We start from the raw sequence: 16,214 nt of genomic DNA, 5'->3' as shown, positions 1-16,214 counted from the left end.
TTGAGCAGCCTGGTTTAATGGAAGGTGTCCCTGCCCATGGCAGGGGCTTGGAACAAGTTGGTCTTTAATGTCCCTTCCAACCCAAACCATTCTGAGATTCCACAGAAGCAAGCAGAAGAAAAGCCAGAGCAGAATAGTGACTGTAAAGCAGGAGAGAGGAGAAATGAGGAATAAGGAACTGGAGTGGAACTAAGAAGATCTGGATTAAGCTGCATCCGTGACAACTTCTGTACAGACAAGTCTGACTTGCCAAGGTCAAGATCAGCCTTTTTAGCTTCCCACATCCCTGCTATCTACTCCTGAAAGGGAAAAGGAATACCTTATCGGGCTCTGCTTTCGTGGCACTGGAGGACACAGATGGAGACAACTCGCCCTCTGGTGGGTAAAAACACAACCTGCAGAAGCCTTGGTCTGTGTGTTACATTAAGAAAAAATAATTAAAATGATTGGCTATTGGAAGGAAAAATAGAGGATATTCTAGAGGTTTTAAGTGCTGTAATTCAGGAAAAATTGACGACTTATGTATGCGATCACACACAATCCTCCCAGACAAGGCTGATGAGCTGAGGACACGGAGGATGTGACAGAAAGGGATCAGAAAATCAACAAAACACCGTGATGGAGAAATCCCTAAAACTGGGATCCCTGAATCTGGGAAGTTGGTGTGCTGGGGTGTCTCGCTAAAGTGTGCATAGAGAACACCAGCAGTGTGGGGACTGGGCATGACAAGTCAGAGACCTGGGTGCATCCGCAGGGCTATGATCTTGTTGGGAATCAGGAAAGCGTGGTGTGATGGCTCCCATGACCCGAGTGTTGCAATGGAGGGATACAGACACGCCAAGAAGGTGAGGAGAGGGAGCTGCCCTTTAGTGAGAGAACATCTGGAGTGCCTGGAATTCTGCGTGGATGATGAGCCAACGGAGCTTACAGGGAAGGGTTCAAGGCATAACCAGAATGGGTGACACCGTACTGGGCAGCTACCTCTTTGCAGGCCCTGGTCTTCATGAAAGACTTCATCCACCCTGGTACCTGCTGGAAGGACAACACAAGAGGGATGGAGCACCTCTCCTAAGAGGAAACACCAAGAGAATTTGGATTATTCATCCTGGAGAAAAGAAGGCTTTGGGGTGACCTAACTGTGGCCTTCCAGTACCTGAAGGGAGCTGCCATGAAAGATGGAGATGGACTATTTATGTAGTGGCGGGACAAAGGGGAATGGCTTCAAAGTGAAGACAGAGAGTAGATTTAGATTTGATTTCACGAAGAAATTGTTTACTGTGAGGGTGGTGAGGCCCTGGCACTGGTTGTTCAGAGCAGCTGTGGATGCCCTACCTGTGGAAACATTCAAGGTCAGGTTGGATGGAGCCCTGAGAAACCTGGTCTAGTGGAAGGTGTCCCTGGCCATGCCAGGGTGGATGATCTTTAAGGTCCCTTCCAACCCAAACCCTTCTATGGTTCAATGATTTGCAATCCAGGAGGGTTGTGGAATGCAGTGCTGGTAACTCTCTCCTCCAAATGATGGAGGAGCCAACAAGGAGAACTGCTTTGCTGGACATCAGACTCACCAGCCATGGTTTGCTGGGGATGTGGGAGTCAAAGGCAGACGTGGCTGGTGGAGTTCAGGATCCTGAGGGAAGGGAGGAAGGTAAACATCAAACACCTCTAGACTTCAGACTCTGGCGTCTTCAAAGGCCTCTGCCTCCTTGGTAGAGTGTCTTGGGATAAGGAGGCCTGGGAGGAGTAATCTCCAAGCTCAAGAACAGTCCATTCCAATGAGCAGGAAGCTGGGCAAAAATGCCAGCATGCCTGCATGGATAAGCAGGGAGGTCCTGGCAAAACTCAAACACAGAAGCAGCAAAGGGGTGAAAGCAAGGACATGGACAGAAAGGAACACAGAGACATTATCTGAGTGTGCAGGGATGAGGAAAGGCAAAGTCCAACTGGAATCTGTTCGGGAATGTCAAAGACAACCAGAAGGGTTCCTATAGGGTGACAAAAGGGAGAGTAGGGAAAATGTTGTGGGCCCATTGCTCAGTAAGATGTGGGAGCTGGCTACAGAGAACATGGAAGAGCCTTCTTCCCCTCAGTCTTTACCAGCAAGACCAGCCTTCAGGAATCCCTGGTCCCTGAGACCAGGGCGAAAGGCTGAAGCAAGGAATATGCACCTTGGTGGAAGAGGATCTGGTCAGGTAATATTTAAGATTTTATAGGTGTATATGAATCCCTGAAGGGAGGGTGCAAATAGGACAGGGCAAGGCTCTGTGCCAGGTCCTAGTGCCAGGACCACAGGCCACGGGCACACACTGGAACATAGGAGGTTCCTCTGAACATCAGGAAACACGTTTTTACTGTAAGGGTGGCCATGCACTGGCCCAGTTACCCAGAGAGGCAAAAGAGTCTTCATCCTCAGAGATAATCAAAATCCATCTCGACATGGACCTGAACAACCAGCTCTGGGGGGCCCTGCTTGAGCTGAGGGTTGGACCAAGTGGCCCCCAGAGATCTTTTCCAAACTCAACCCTTCTGTGATTGTGGATGATGAACTAAAATTTCTCTACTCAGTGTCAGGGCAGCCATTCTGCACTTCCCTTGTGGAAAGGGAATGAAATCCAATAGGTATCGTGAAACCTGGAAAGTACTTTGAGATGCACAGATAAAACCACACCCTATTGTTCATTATTGTAATTATTATCACTCTAATATATCCCCTCTGTAATTATTATCCCCTTTCCTTTCTAATGACTCGTAACCTTCTGTAGTTGTGCACTTGGAAATTTCACACCACACCACTTGTTTTGCTTTCACAGATCTTTTTTTTCCACTAAAGTTTTTAAATAAAGATCAGTACAGTACAAAGCTTAAAATATTGTCAATGTTTTCAACAATACAAAGTCAGCAGATGGGAGTTGGGAAGGGGATGGTTAATAAGGAACACTCATACCCTTCCCTGTTTCCCAAAGGAAAAGAATACAAACTCTTTTGTACTTCTGTTTAGTAACAAACAGTGCTTAAAAATAATCTTGTCAGTAAAAGATGTAAATTGCAAGGCACATGAGGAACCTGTCCTTGCCTCCTTACACAAATTAGGCATAAATACAAATTGAAGGCACCTGTCTCCATCCTCCCCTCCTCCATACACTGAGCAAATCCTGTCAGTGGGAACTGGCTGTTAAGAGCAACCAGGGACCAGCAGACAGAAAAGAGGTTGCCCCTGATCTTCAGATTCCTTCAGGATTAAGCCCAAAAAGGAATAGCACAAGGCACACTGGCATGAATTCTTAGGAGTTGTCATGGTTTGCAAGATCTGCAAGAATACTGCCTCAGCACCAGAGATTCCTGAGGGAGAGGACGGTGACCTTGATCCCTTTGGGATCTTAGGTGTGCTCAGCCTTTGGTGGTCAGCTCTTCACCAAGCCTGGCCACTGGTGCATCCTTCCCAGCCATGCCTCCTTAGGAACACCAGGATGGAGGAGACCTGCTCCAAGCAGTGAGCCCAAGGAGAAGGTCCTGGGGAGCTCTCAGGCGAACTGAGCATTTATCACAGAGGCACTTTGGCTCTTTCCAGATCCAGCCCGGGTCTCCTCTGGATCGCTGGCAAAGCTTCCACAGCCACTTCCCAGCTGAAGTCCAGCAGACTGCAGCATGTGTAGTCTGCCCAGGAAGGCAGCCAGGTGCATAAGGCACAAGGATGAAGTCTGGAGATGAAGGAAAGAAGGAAGCTGGTTGGAGGAAGAGGAGGAGGATGGAGACAGGAATGAAGGAAGCTCCAGTGTTGGTGAGCCCCTTGTGACACAAGGGCGCATCCTCACAGCAGCACAGATCAGTATGGGAGGTCCCCGCTCACTCCACCCATCATCGTAACCAGGAGGTCAGCTCCAGGTGGGAGTGCAGGGCACGCGGAGACCGGAGCGGCTTCACCTGAGGGGAAATGTGGGAGTGCGCAAAAACACCTCCACTGTCACACCACTGCTCCAGAGAAATGTCACTTCTGCTCAGCCAGGGAGGAGAAGATATGATCCAAAGTACCTTGGAAGAGCCACGTGGGCTCCTCTCCCTGTCCCTGAACGAGATGGCATTACCGAACTCACCCTCCTTCGACAAGGACAGGGCATGTAATCTGTTTTCAAACCCTCAGAGAAGGGGACACCTGGGTGATCCCTTCCTTTGGTACCAGTATAACTCCAGGTAGCAGCAGAGCAGGTTTGCTATTATCAGCCATGCCCAATCCTTCTCCATTTTTTCCCAGAAATGAGCTCTGGACCAGCCTGATTTCCCTCTGTTTCTGCACAGGAACCCACTGATACCATCCAGCCAGTTCCACACCCACTGTCTTATTCTGCCTTGCCTACCCCAAAACCAAGGCAAATTAGGCTGTAAGAAAAAGCTGCTCCCACTGGAAGTCCTTCTTCAAACTGGGAGGAGACCCACAAACAAAGCCAGAGGCCATGGAAGGAGCAGTCCATCAGTGCAACTGAGTGAGTTGAGCAGCCAGCTGCCATGCAAGGAGGAACTGCTGCTTGGCCTCCACTCCAGCCCTTCCCTGCAGGCAGCCACGTTGTCCAAGTGAGCTGGCTCAGAGTTAAAACCAGCCAAAAATTACTGACATTTTTTCAGTAGGATTGGTTTCCTGATGGTCCCTCTCCCAGCACTGGCGTGCTCCATGGGGAGATGAGCTTCTGTGCATGGGAAGGGGTTCAGTGAGGTGGAAGTGGGACCATCCCTGCTTGGCATCTCCCCTGAGGCAGATTTTCTGCTAGATCAGCATGGCTGTACCATCAATAACACCCTAAGAAATGAAGTAATTAATTTCTAAGCTGGACTGGATGTAAACCAGGAGGCCAGGACTGATGAGAAAGGGTGGACTTGATGACCTCCTGAAGACTTTCCTATGATTTCTTCTCCTACACTCCAAACTTACTTTCCTCTCCCTTTGTATTTAATTTTCTATAGGGCCATGAGTTCCAAATTTACCCACAAAATACGGGACCAGTAAAGTACCTATTTACAGGTCTCTTTTCCACCACCTATTAACAAATCTGTTGTCTGGCCCACCTTGCTCCTCCAGCAGGACAGCACTGTTTCCTTTGGGTTAATCTTACCCCAGCTAGAAGGCTCTGGAGATATAAAATCCCAAGGTGAAGCCTTTCTGGATAACAAATCCCATGCACACGCATGGAACATGAACACACATGCACACCTCAAGAGCTAAAACACAGATGAAGTGCAGAAATCAGTGCTTGTCCTCACCAACCATATCCCCAACCCTACACTCTGCCTGCTCAGAACCAGCAATCACAATTCATTTGCCTGCCCTTGGGTTCAGTGAGACAAATCCATGGCTGGGACAGATCCCATGGATTCCTTGGTTTCAGCAAGGATTTAAACCTCCTTGGTGGCTTCATATTCAATATTCCCCCCAGGCAAGCACAGAAGAGACTCCTCTAGTGTGGGACACAGTAACCCAGCCTTTGTTACCTTGGACAGGAGAGACTCATGGACATTAAGTGACCCTGATGACTATCTTTTCTACTCCACACAGGAATCACCAAGTCCCAAGGATAAACCCATCCTGAGGTTGTGCAGGACCCTTATGTTGTCACCCTGCTCCTGGCTTTTGCTGTTCCACCTTCATCTAATACTGATAAAAACATGCCAGAGTCACAACCCCACTGGTCGCAGAAAAGCAACCCTGCAGCTTCAAGGTCAGCTTTCCTACAAGGCTCACCAAGGACATGAAGCACCATTAAGAGGGGAATAAAGACTCCTTCACCTTCATACCTTTTTGGCCGCGAGCACAGTAGTGCTGTTGGAGGAGCAGAGCCTTTCCTGTATCAAACAGATCACATCCAGGTTATTCCACATTTCATGGACATTGCTAGAGGTTGGTCAGACTCTCTAGATGACACAGACCCAGTTTGTCCCAGAGGACCCCAGGTCAAGCCTGGATCTCCAAAGATGTTTTCCCAAAGCCACCTAAGCGACCTGGCATTGACACACTTGATAAGTGGAGCATACAGAGAACCTCTGGCTGGAACAAGAAAAGGATTCTGCCAGCCACTGTGCCACATATGCCCTCACACCTGAACCCTGGAAACACAGACTTCCCAAAACCTTCCTAGTGCCTTTGACAGGAACAGTTCTGCCACAGATATGGCAAAACCCAAAGAGGTCATCACATCCAGCTGTGGTACTCATGGTTTTGTGAGCCCTGGCACACCCTTCTACAGTCCCACTGCCTCCAGGCCGCCCTCCCTGACCTTCAGCAAGGTCTCACCCACAGCTCTACCAGGATGAACAAGGAACCTCTGCCTATTCCAGCATCCTTGGTTCAGTGACTTGTTCTGGCTTAAAACACTCCATGTCCCCCTCTTGGATAGCAAAAGGCAATCCCTGCTGTGAAAATGCATCCAGCATGACGTGTCCAGCCCTCCATCTGAGTCCAGGGTCCTGGTTAGTCACGGCGTGTTAGGCAAATAAGACAGTCATGTCTCTAGTATGTTATGCCCCCTTTTCTTGATTTTCTCTGGTGATGTCATGCCCGTCACATCCGTGACTTTCAGGAGTCCTTTTTAGCCAGGCTGGCCTTGATCCTGCGTCGCAGGATGTAAGCTGTGATGGCACTACAGGCCACCAAGCCAAAAAAAGAGATGCAGGAGAGATAAACGGTGAAAGGCCCGTGTCTCTTCAGGAAAATCTCCTGCCTGCTCTTGTAATCCAAAAGAATGGCCTCCAGCTGTGACAGGGTGCAGATGGCCAGGAAGGTGTGGAAGATCTGGTGGGCATGGCCAACGATATCGCAGGAGCCAGGGAAGTACTTTTCAGGGACAGGGCAGGAAAAGAAATAAGCACTGATAAGGAAAAACAGTATCTGGTACGTGTGGTACCAAGCAGCATCTTCCTCACAGCCCCCCAGGTGACACACGAACACCCGGTGAGCCACGGGGCTGATATCCAGGATGAAAGCCAGCCCTGCTGGGATGACCTGGCACATCTTCCTCATGATGGGGTAAGGCCGTCGGTACCGGTATTTGGCGTAGCAGCAGCCGGCACAGGACAACCAGCCACAGAAAGCTGCTGCTGGAAGGAAGAAAAGCCAGAACTTGTCATACCAGGCTTGGTCAGAGCTGTAGTAGAAATGAGCCAGGGCACTGCCATACTGGTAGATGCTGACTCCAACATAGTCCACGAAGTAGAAGGTGTAGTGGTACAGCTCTGACTTGGACTGCAGCAGGTGGGCCAAGAGGCTGCAGGTCAGGTAGGTGACAGAGGAGAGGACAAAGATGAGCAACGGCAAGGACCACGCGTCCACAGGCAACTGCTCGGCCTCCACAAACGTTTTGAACCTCAGCAGCACGGCCAGAGCTGCCAGGAGATGAGTCCACACGTTGACCACCTCGTTGTGCTTCTGGAAGAGGCTGAGGAAGTAGTAGCGCCAGTCCTGGCCGGTGGGCCGGTAGCCGCTGTGGATGTAGGGCTCCCGGAAGAGCTGCGGCACCTCGCACTCCTTCACCGTGCAGGGCATCTTGGGGAAGCCGTCCTCCAGCAGCCGGGGCAGCCGGCTGAGGTGCTGCCCACTGAGGGACAGCGTGCTGAGCCGCTCCAGGATGGCTGTCATCCTGCTGCCTTCAGCCCCGCACCACAGAACGTCGTCTTCCTGCCCTGTGGGGACGGGAGAAAGAGGAAATGTTAATGGTGGTGCACTGCGGAGAAGAGCATGCTGCCATTCCCAGTGGGATAAACCATGGCACTAGCGAGATACTGGCCCTTAGAGCACCTTCCAGTGCCTGAAGAGGCTCCAAGAGAGCTGGAGAGGGACTTGGGACAAGGGCCTGGAAGGACAGGACAAGGGGAAATGGCTTCTCACTGCCAGAGCGCAGGGATGGATGGGATATTGGGAAGGAATTGTTCCCTGTGAGGGTGGCAAGGCCCTGGCACAGGTTGCCCAGAGAAGCTGGGGCTGCCCCATCACCAGAACTGTTCAGGCTGGACAGAGCTTGGAGCAACCTGGGATAGCAGAAGGTGTCCCTGCTCAGGGGACTGCAGGGGGTTGGCATAAGATGATCTTTAAGGTCCCTTTCAGTCTGAACCATTCCATGATTCTATGAATATTGTCTAGTTTAGAGGTACCAGATCTCCTGAGGAGTTAGGGAAGGGTCTGAGGGAGTACCAGATTCCCAGGGGTATCTGTTCCCTGACCTAAATTCAGCACAGAGGAGGATGGCAGAGCCCTGTCCCTGCAGCTCAGCCTGCATCAGATGGGCACAGCAATGTCACAAGCCTGCCCTTCCTCCCCACTTCCTCAGGCACTCAGCTTGGAGTGTGTTCAGTAGCCACAAGCTGCCAACAAGGGAGTGCAGGAAGCAGTTCGTTGGCAAGAAAGCATCTGATGATTTATGAAAGTGATTTTTCACCCCTTAACCCATAACAAAATGCTCAGGGACAACTGGGATGTAAATTACTCATCTAAGGGATAACCTGCCTGTGTGCACATGAGTTAGGAGGTTCCCAACCAAATCATGGAGGTTGCAAAGAAACTCAAGCTTCCCTGTCACACAACTTGTCCATGGGTTACTGTAGTGAGTATGGCAGAGGGAGAAGCGGAAAAATCCACAGTCCCAAACCCACAGCCCTCATGCCTCCACAAATAAGAAGCATCAGGACTGAGAGGGAATGAAGAAATGAGAGGCTTTGCATCCAAGCTGCCTGCAGTTCGGGTACAGCATCAGAGCTTTGGGAGCATCCATGGAACCAATGTTGAGGGACTGCCAGAGATGTCCCTGGCTGCTCAGAGCAGCCAAACCCAGTGCTGGGCACTCCTCTGCCTGCTCTGCTCCTTGGTAACCTCCAGACTTGCTAAGCTCTGGCTGGCAAGATTCAGATTCAGGGCACAGCAGGATCCTAATGTGTGGAGAACAACTCCTGGCATTAAATTAATTCCCAATACCCCCTGTTTCCCAACAACCTAGATACTTCTCTTCCCTGCTGGTGTTTGTGTCACACAAAATAGAAGAGAATTCATCACACATGCCTGTATTTGAACGGAACTGAAATTGGTGCTGGTGGGGCCCCACCAGACTGTGCAGGGCTGTGGCTACTCCTGTGAAACCAACACACACAGGTTTGCAGGAGCAGAATTTGTCTCCTAAGCTTATACACACACAACTGGAGCTGCAGGGGATGGAGGTGGCAGGAAAAAAGTAAACGCAAGTAATTATTTTGCCTGAGTGTGGGAAACAGTGAATTTTTCTCCTGTTACATGAGATCCCAGCTGTGTCCAGAGGTGAGACAGAAATAGTTTGTGTGGGCACCTGGTCTAGTGCCTGCCTGTGGGAGGGGGTTGGAACTAGAGGAGCTTTAAAATCCCTTCCAACCCAAACCATTCTGCGATTCTGTGATGGGAGACCCCTGCTAGGCCGACGATACAGAGGACAGAAAAGTGTTAAATACCATGAGAGAGTTTCGGAAAGCAGAAAGCAGAAAGCAGTCTGAAAGCAGTCCCAGGGTGAGACAGCACACAGAGCAAAGTCAGAGCAGTCTCTCAAACAGGTAGCAAGTCTCACTTCCTGTAGGAACCCAAAGCATCTGATAAGAGACAAAATATTTTCATGTTGCCTCCATATTCTAGCAGAGGGGAGCTGTCATCATTAAGCTTCATTTTCCAGAAAAGTCTTTCTGCCCTACACTGCCTAGGCTTTTCTCCCTTAGCATCTCTCAAGGCTGGGTTTTTTTCCCCATTTGCCACAGTGTAATTTGTCTGCTGCATTCAATAGAGCTGCCTTAGCCACAGAAGGCAGAATGGTCCCTGGAAATGCTGTTTTAGTTTCACAGATGTATAATGCTGAAGAGAGCACACTTGCTGGGGAGTTAATGTTGTGCACACTCATAAAGACTTTGCTTCTCTCCTAAGGGTCTGCAGGGTCCTAATCTGTGATGGGACACGCAGTTCATTCAGCAGCTTGTGTATCCCCGTGGTGTTACGTGCCAAAATTTAGGGAGGCAAGGCAAATTTTGACTTTGGGGCACTCCTATGAGGGCACGGTGTGAACAGAAGGCAACACTCACTCTGCCCTGCTCCAATGTACAGCCAGACTATTCTGGCCCCTTGTAGCTAATGGAGTTCATTCACAAATCATGGAACTGTGGAGTAGTTTGGGATGGAAGGGATGTTGAAGGTCATCTCATTCTGTCTCTGCCATGGGCAGGGACATCTTCCACTATCCCAGGCTGCTCCAAGCCCAGTCCAACCTGGCCAGAACACTTCCAGGGATGGAGCAGCCACAGCTTCTCGGGAACCTGTGCCAGGGCCTCACCAACCTACAGGAAAGAATTTTTTCCTTCCCATGGCAGAGGGGTTGGAAAAAAATGATCTTTCCAACCCAGATCATTCTGGGATTTTATGATTCGATGACGATGGTGGTGAGGCAGAAGAAGAAAGGACATGATTAAGTTCCTTAAATCTTGGAGAACACAGACTAGTGCCAGAGTGAACCCCAGGACTTTGGGAACTGAAATCCAGCTCCAAGAGGGCACAGACCTGCAGAGAGCAGAGTCAGTGCTCATCTCCTGCAGAGAAACCTGCTGAAAACTGCCCGTAAAGAGCAAAGGCAACACATGGGAAGGTGGCAATTGACCCTGGGAATAGGAATGCATGGGAATGCAGTCCATGGCCTGCCTGCTTTGCATGCTGACAAGGGTGTGAGAGAGACAGGCAGCTTTTGTCCCAGGCACAGCCTGGCTCCGGCTTGCACCACTTGTGCTCATGCCAGGATTTTGCCACTGCCTCTCATCCCCAGAGCTCAGTGCATGCAGCGAGCATCGCCTCGGAGAGCCTGGGCACTGCACACCTCCCTGACAGCACAGATGATTCCAGGCAGGTTTTCAGAGCTGGAAAATGCCAGTTTTAAACAGGCTGTGAGGGGCAGAGATTTTTAAAATAATAGTCTGAAATCACAAGAAACACATCTGATACTGGGCTGAACAGCACTAAATCAGGAACCTGGTAGCCTGCTTATTTCAAACCTTGTGATATGAGCGAGCGAGAACAAGTTGGCAGTTTCCAGCGATCATGTGATGGGACAAAGTGACGAGCAATTAAGGTTAGAAGAGAGAAAGAGGCAAAAAAAAAAAAAACAACAACAACAACAAAAAACCACCAACCCAGAAACCCAAGGTCAGCACTGGCTGTTTCACAGAGCCCCTATTCTTCTCCCTTCACGGGGGCGTAGGAGCCAGCTGAAAGCCACATTCATCGGCGGGGTGTCTCGTTGAGATTCCGTCCTCACCCCCATCTCCGGGGGATTCAGTTATTTTGGCTGCTGCCAATTAACAGCAACCAAGTATCGTTTGTTCAGGGAGGGAGCTGCAAGGCGAGAAGGAGGGCGTGGATGATGGCCAGGCTGGATCATTACATCCACAATAAAAACTCCCGGCACAGGAGGAGAACGATCCTGTTCCAATTTTTCTCTCCCTTTTGAAGAGGGTAATTGGAAACCTGAGCTTCTTCCCAGCTCTTTTGCTTTTTGGTCACAGTCTGATGGAAGGGTTTGAATGAGAAAATTTCCTACAGAGTACGGTTGATTTTCCCACCGCTCCAGCCCCCGGAGTTCACTGTCTGGGATTGAGGCTACACTAATGTGATAGATTTGCTTGCAGACTGGTATTCAGGCATCAGAGGTTTACACAGGCTTGCAAAAAGGCAGTAGTTCCTGGTAAACAAAGAAGGGAGGACCGGGGGTACTCAGCTTTGGGAAGTCTTTAATAAATGCATTGCATTTAAACAGAAAAAAAAAAAAAAAGAAGTGGTTGTGGACAGCATGAAAATAACAGCAGTGGCCAACAGACTGGTTTGGAGAGCTGCAGGTGATTAATTCCTGAATTCCTCTCTTCTGGCAGTTGAGCAAAAGTCCCCGGGGGGACTCCATGTCCTTCTGAAGCTTGGGGTTTTATTGTGACCCCTTCCTACATGGGGTTAACTTTGGTGTCAGAGCTCCCACAGCACCAGGATGGCAGGGAGCAGTTCGGCTCTGGGAGAGGCTGCACCAGGGCTGCACCCAGCTCAGATGCACTGGGTAAGCCCCATCCCAAATCCTGTTGTCTGAAGGCTGGTCCTCCCTAAGCACAAACATCTCCTGTAATTAAATTGTGAAGAGTTGGAGAAAACTTTGCAAGATCATCCAGGGAGCACAGTGCCAGCTTCTGCATCCCATTCTGCCCGGTGTTTTGGAAAGGCCCCTCCAGAGATGAGAAAATAAGAGACCATGGACTGGCTCAAGCAGCAGTTCCTGTGCAGTCTTGGTATTACCTGCTTCCTTCTCCTGCCACACATTTAGGTGCCAACATTCCTCCAGACTGCAGCAGGAACACCCAGAGCTCAGATCCCTTCTGCAGGGAGCTGCTGGGATTTACATGGGATTTACAACAGGCACAGGGTGCCCAGAGAAACTGTGGCTGCTCCTGGATCCCTGGAAGTGTCCAAGGCCAGGCTGGACAGGGCTTGGAGCAACCTGGGATAGGGGAAGTTATCCCTGCCCATGGCAGGAAGGTGGAACTGGATGAGCTTTAATGTCTCCCCACCCCAACCATTCTATGATTCCATGATTTGATGGTTTGAGCCAGGGACCAGCCCTTCCAGGGCAGGCAGCAGGGTATGAAGGACTGATCTGCACTCCAGCATCAAAGAAGTGGAAATCCCCACCACCAGAGAGGGGCCAGGTACTTGGGGCTTCTGTAAACTGGGCTTACACTTCCCTGTCTATGAAATGGGGAGATCAGTCCTTATCTGCCTGATGGAAACGAGATACTGTGCTCCTAATGCACTGGGCAGTGCTGGGACTACTCAACAGTGCATTGCACAGAAGGTTTTATTTCCCTCAAGGCACTTAGGTACCCTGTTAAATCTACATCAGCCCAATTCCCATCACTCCTCCAACAGGGACCTGCACAGGCTGGGATGCTCTGGCAGGTAAAAGGTGATGTCATGTGATTTACTGAAGGCCATGACATAAAACAACCCGATCTGCTACGAAAAAAGGTCAAAATAACCTTGTGGAAAATTTCAAATAAAAGAAGATGGCTCAAATTCTCCCTTTCTCTACACACACACACAGCGTGCAACCCAAGCAGGGTTTGTCCAAGCTTGTATCCCTCAGGAAACGAACGTCCTGTGATGCTGGGAGACGAGCCATGAAAGCCGGCGGGAGGTGGCAGGATCCCCCACGGAAGCCATGGCAGTGTCAGCTCCCCTGCAATTCCTGGCCTGGAAGCGAGCTGGGCCAGCAGCCAGCTCAGCCGTGCTGAGCAGCAAGTGCCTCTTGACATGGGCTCAGCATTGCCCGAGTTTTGGGATGGGGCCAGGGGATGAGAGCAGCGGAGCCAGCGCAGGGAACGCTGTGCTCAGACGGCACAGAGCAAAACAAAGCTGCTGGCAAACGCCACGTCCCTGCAGCAAAACATCCCAACAAGGGGGGCACCCCCAAGGCCCTGCGGTGTTTGGGGGAGCAAAGCAGGGGAATGGAAGCCCAAAGTTAGGAAACCAAAGGTTGGATGAGGCTGGTGGATTTTTTGTGGGAGTCCAAGCATCACGTGCAGGGGGGGTTGATTTTCACAACATCAGGTGCTCAGAGATCAGCTGGGCTGGCTCTGCCATTCCTGTGCTGCTGCACTCCTCAAATGGGTGGCCACACACAAACTGTCAGCTAGGAACAACTCCTGGACTGTGCTATCTCCCAAACCATGTTAGGGAACGGCACATTTCTGGTTTGCCGTGATAGTACAGCTGCAGTTTCCTCATGCCTAACCCGGGTTAGAGCTTGGTGATGCTGCTGATAACACAGCCAATAATTCCTTAAAAAAAAAAAAAAAAAAACCCCACCTGCAGCACCAGTTAATATTCACTAATTCTACTCACAGACCTTGGCTGAGAATTCCCTCCTCTGCAAATCCACTCCCCCCCCCGTATCAAAAATTGCTCAAGGGCGAGGTAATATTCCCCAGCTTTTCTTCCTGATCTCACGAATCCTCTGCTGTTTGTGCTTTCCTGATCTGCTCACCACTTTTCCCACACACAACCAACACAACACCTGATGCTTTGGGGCTGGATTTCAGGTGGCTCTGAAATCCCTGGATGAGTACACCAGGAATCAAACCAGACCAGGACACAGTCCCAAACTATGACCATCAGGCTGCTGAAGTGTCAACGCACTCCTGGGCATGGTTTTGGTCCTGCCACCCCCATCAGTCCCTGCCTGCTGTATTCAGCCATGCAGGGATCACTGATGGATTGGGACTGACCATTTCCAGAAACTGGAGTAGTGCCAACGAAGTGCCTGGGGGTTTTCCTCCTGCACTGACTGACAAAGGAGCCTGGATTTGTCACAGCAGCATCCCACTTTCACCTCCTAAATTTCCTTCAGCACTAATCTTCCTTCAGTGCAGGTCTGCTGGAACTGGGAACTCCTGCTAGCACAGGGAGACCTCGAAAAGCCAGCAAATCCCTCCCTGCTCAGATCCATCTGCTGATGGGACAACCCCGGAACCATCTGCCTGCAGGCAGAGCGACCAAACCAAACTGGCCATGTGCTGTTTGGGGGCTCAAATCGCCCCGAGAAGAACCTTCTCAGCTTTGCTGTCATCCACAAAAACCTCTTGCACAAAAACATTATTATTTTTTTTTTTAAGGTTGAGGATTTTAGAGCTTTGGTCACTCAAAAAAAATGTACATAAATCATGCAGAGCCCTGCGGCTGCTGTGGGCAGAGAGGAGGCTGCCAGGGACAGACTGCAGCCCTGTGCCAACTTCGTGGAGCCACGAGCTCTCCTCTCCCCTGCACTAAAAGTCTTCGTCCCCATCCAGGACCTCATCCTATTTAGCCCTATGGCCTCTCCCAGCCAGGTTCCAGGTTTGCAGTGATGGAAGTGATGCCTTTCCTGGGGCTACAAAGCCCCAGGTAAGAGCCAGATGGCAGACTTCTCCCCCAAAAGGCATGCCGGCCATGCTGCATCCACATGCTTACAACCCTACTCAATCCCAAGGATTTGGTGGGGCTTGAAGGGTGGGAAGGAGGTGGGAGCAAGCTTCCCCTTAATATCTGGAACTGTTCAAGGTCACGTTAGATAGGGCTTGGAGCAACCTGATCTACTGGTGTCCCTGCCCACGGCAGGGGGTTGAAACTGGATGATCTTTAATGCCCCTTCCAACCCAAACCATTCCATGATTCTGTGAAGGATGGAGCTCATAAGGTATGGCCACATCTGTACAGCTGCAGCCTCCAGCAACCTCCTTGGGTATTTCTTCTTCTGGAATTTATTAATGAATGTTTATGCAATTAAAGAGCCACTGGTCTTACCCCAGGAGCAAGAGTTACCCCGTAAACTAGCAGATAAAAAATTAAGCTGGTGCCTGACTCAAGATGTGCAAGTAGCTGCAAGCTCACGCACGTGACCCGGCAGTGGCACCTCCCTTGTTCCCTGCCTCGCTGGCATGGCCATCCCTCCCTGCCATTGCTCCCTGCACCCACAGGGACACAGCCCTCTGCTCGGCCACAGGCTGCAGCTTCAGCGTAAACAAATACAAGCAATTAATGCCCAGGAAACAGAAAATCCTGCAGGGTGCAGGGCTGTTAACCCACACCTTCCCCGGCTGCGTGGGAGGAAACGTGCAACTGTGTGGTTTGGCCTGATGAGCCTCGTGTGGGTTTCTAGGAATTGTTTGCAGCACATGTCACCACGGCACCCCAAGGCAGGAGCAAAGTCTGTTGCTAGAATTCAGAATTCATGGCTGGCTGTCCCCTCCCTGCCCTGGCAGAGGGCAAAACCAGAATTCAGACCTGCTGGATTCATCCTTTTTCATGACCTTTTCACGACTTTGCTCTTTTTCAACGACTGCTGCCAGGGCAGCATCACATTCCTCCTCATCCTAATCCCCAGTGAGCAATCCTAGAATCCTAAAATGTTTTGGGTTGGAAAGGACCTTAACGCTCATCTTGTTCCAACCCCTCTGCCATGGGCAGGGACACCTTCCACTGGCTGGTTGCTCCAATCCCCACACCACCCAAAAATCCCCCAGCTAGTGATACCTGAATCATTTCCCAGCTCTGAACCCACGATCCCACAGCATCCCAGCATCCCACAACAAGTGTACCTCTCCATCCCAGTAAAAACTGGTGTGCTCCAGTCAAAGCCACCTCAGCACAGCTCCTGGGATGCTCCATACCTAAC

At 50.6% G+C, this 16,214-nt stretch overlaps 1 protein-coding gene across 1 annotated transcript; it reads right to left on the bottom strand.

Annotated features, from left to right (window-relative positions):
• Nucleotides 1-2,793: 2,793 nt before the first annotated feature.
• PAQR8 (progestin and adipoQ receptor family member 8) lies at nt 2,794-7,680 on the bottom strand. The gene has a single exon (XM_017745055.1). The coding sequence runs from the start codon at nt 7,613-7,615 to the stop codon at nt 6,557-6,559; it is 1,059 nt and encodes a 352-aa protein (XP_017600544.1). The 5' UTR covers nt 7,616-7,680; the 3' UTR covers nt 2,794-6,556.
• Between the last annotated feature and the right edge of the window lie 8,534 nt (nt 7,681-16,214).

The sequence above is a fragment of the Corvus brachyrhynchos genome, unplaced genomic scaffold (assembly GCF_000691975.1).
Source record: "Corvus brachyrhynchos isolate BGI_N302 unplaced genomic scaffold, ASM69197v1 scaffold116, whole genome shotgun sequence".
In the NCBI taxonomy this organism is placed as follows: domain Eukaryota; kingdom Metazoa; phylum Chordata; class Aves; order Passeriformes; family Corvidae; genus Corvus; species Corvus brachyrhynchos.
This window is presented reverse-complemented; position numbering and strand designations above follow the sequence as displayed.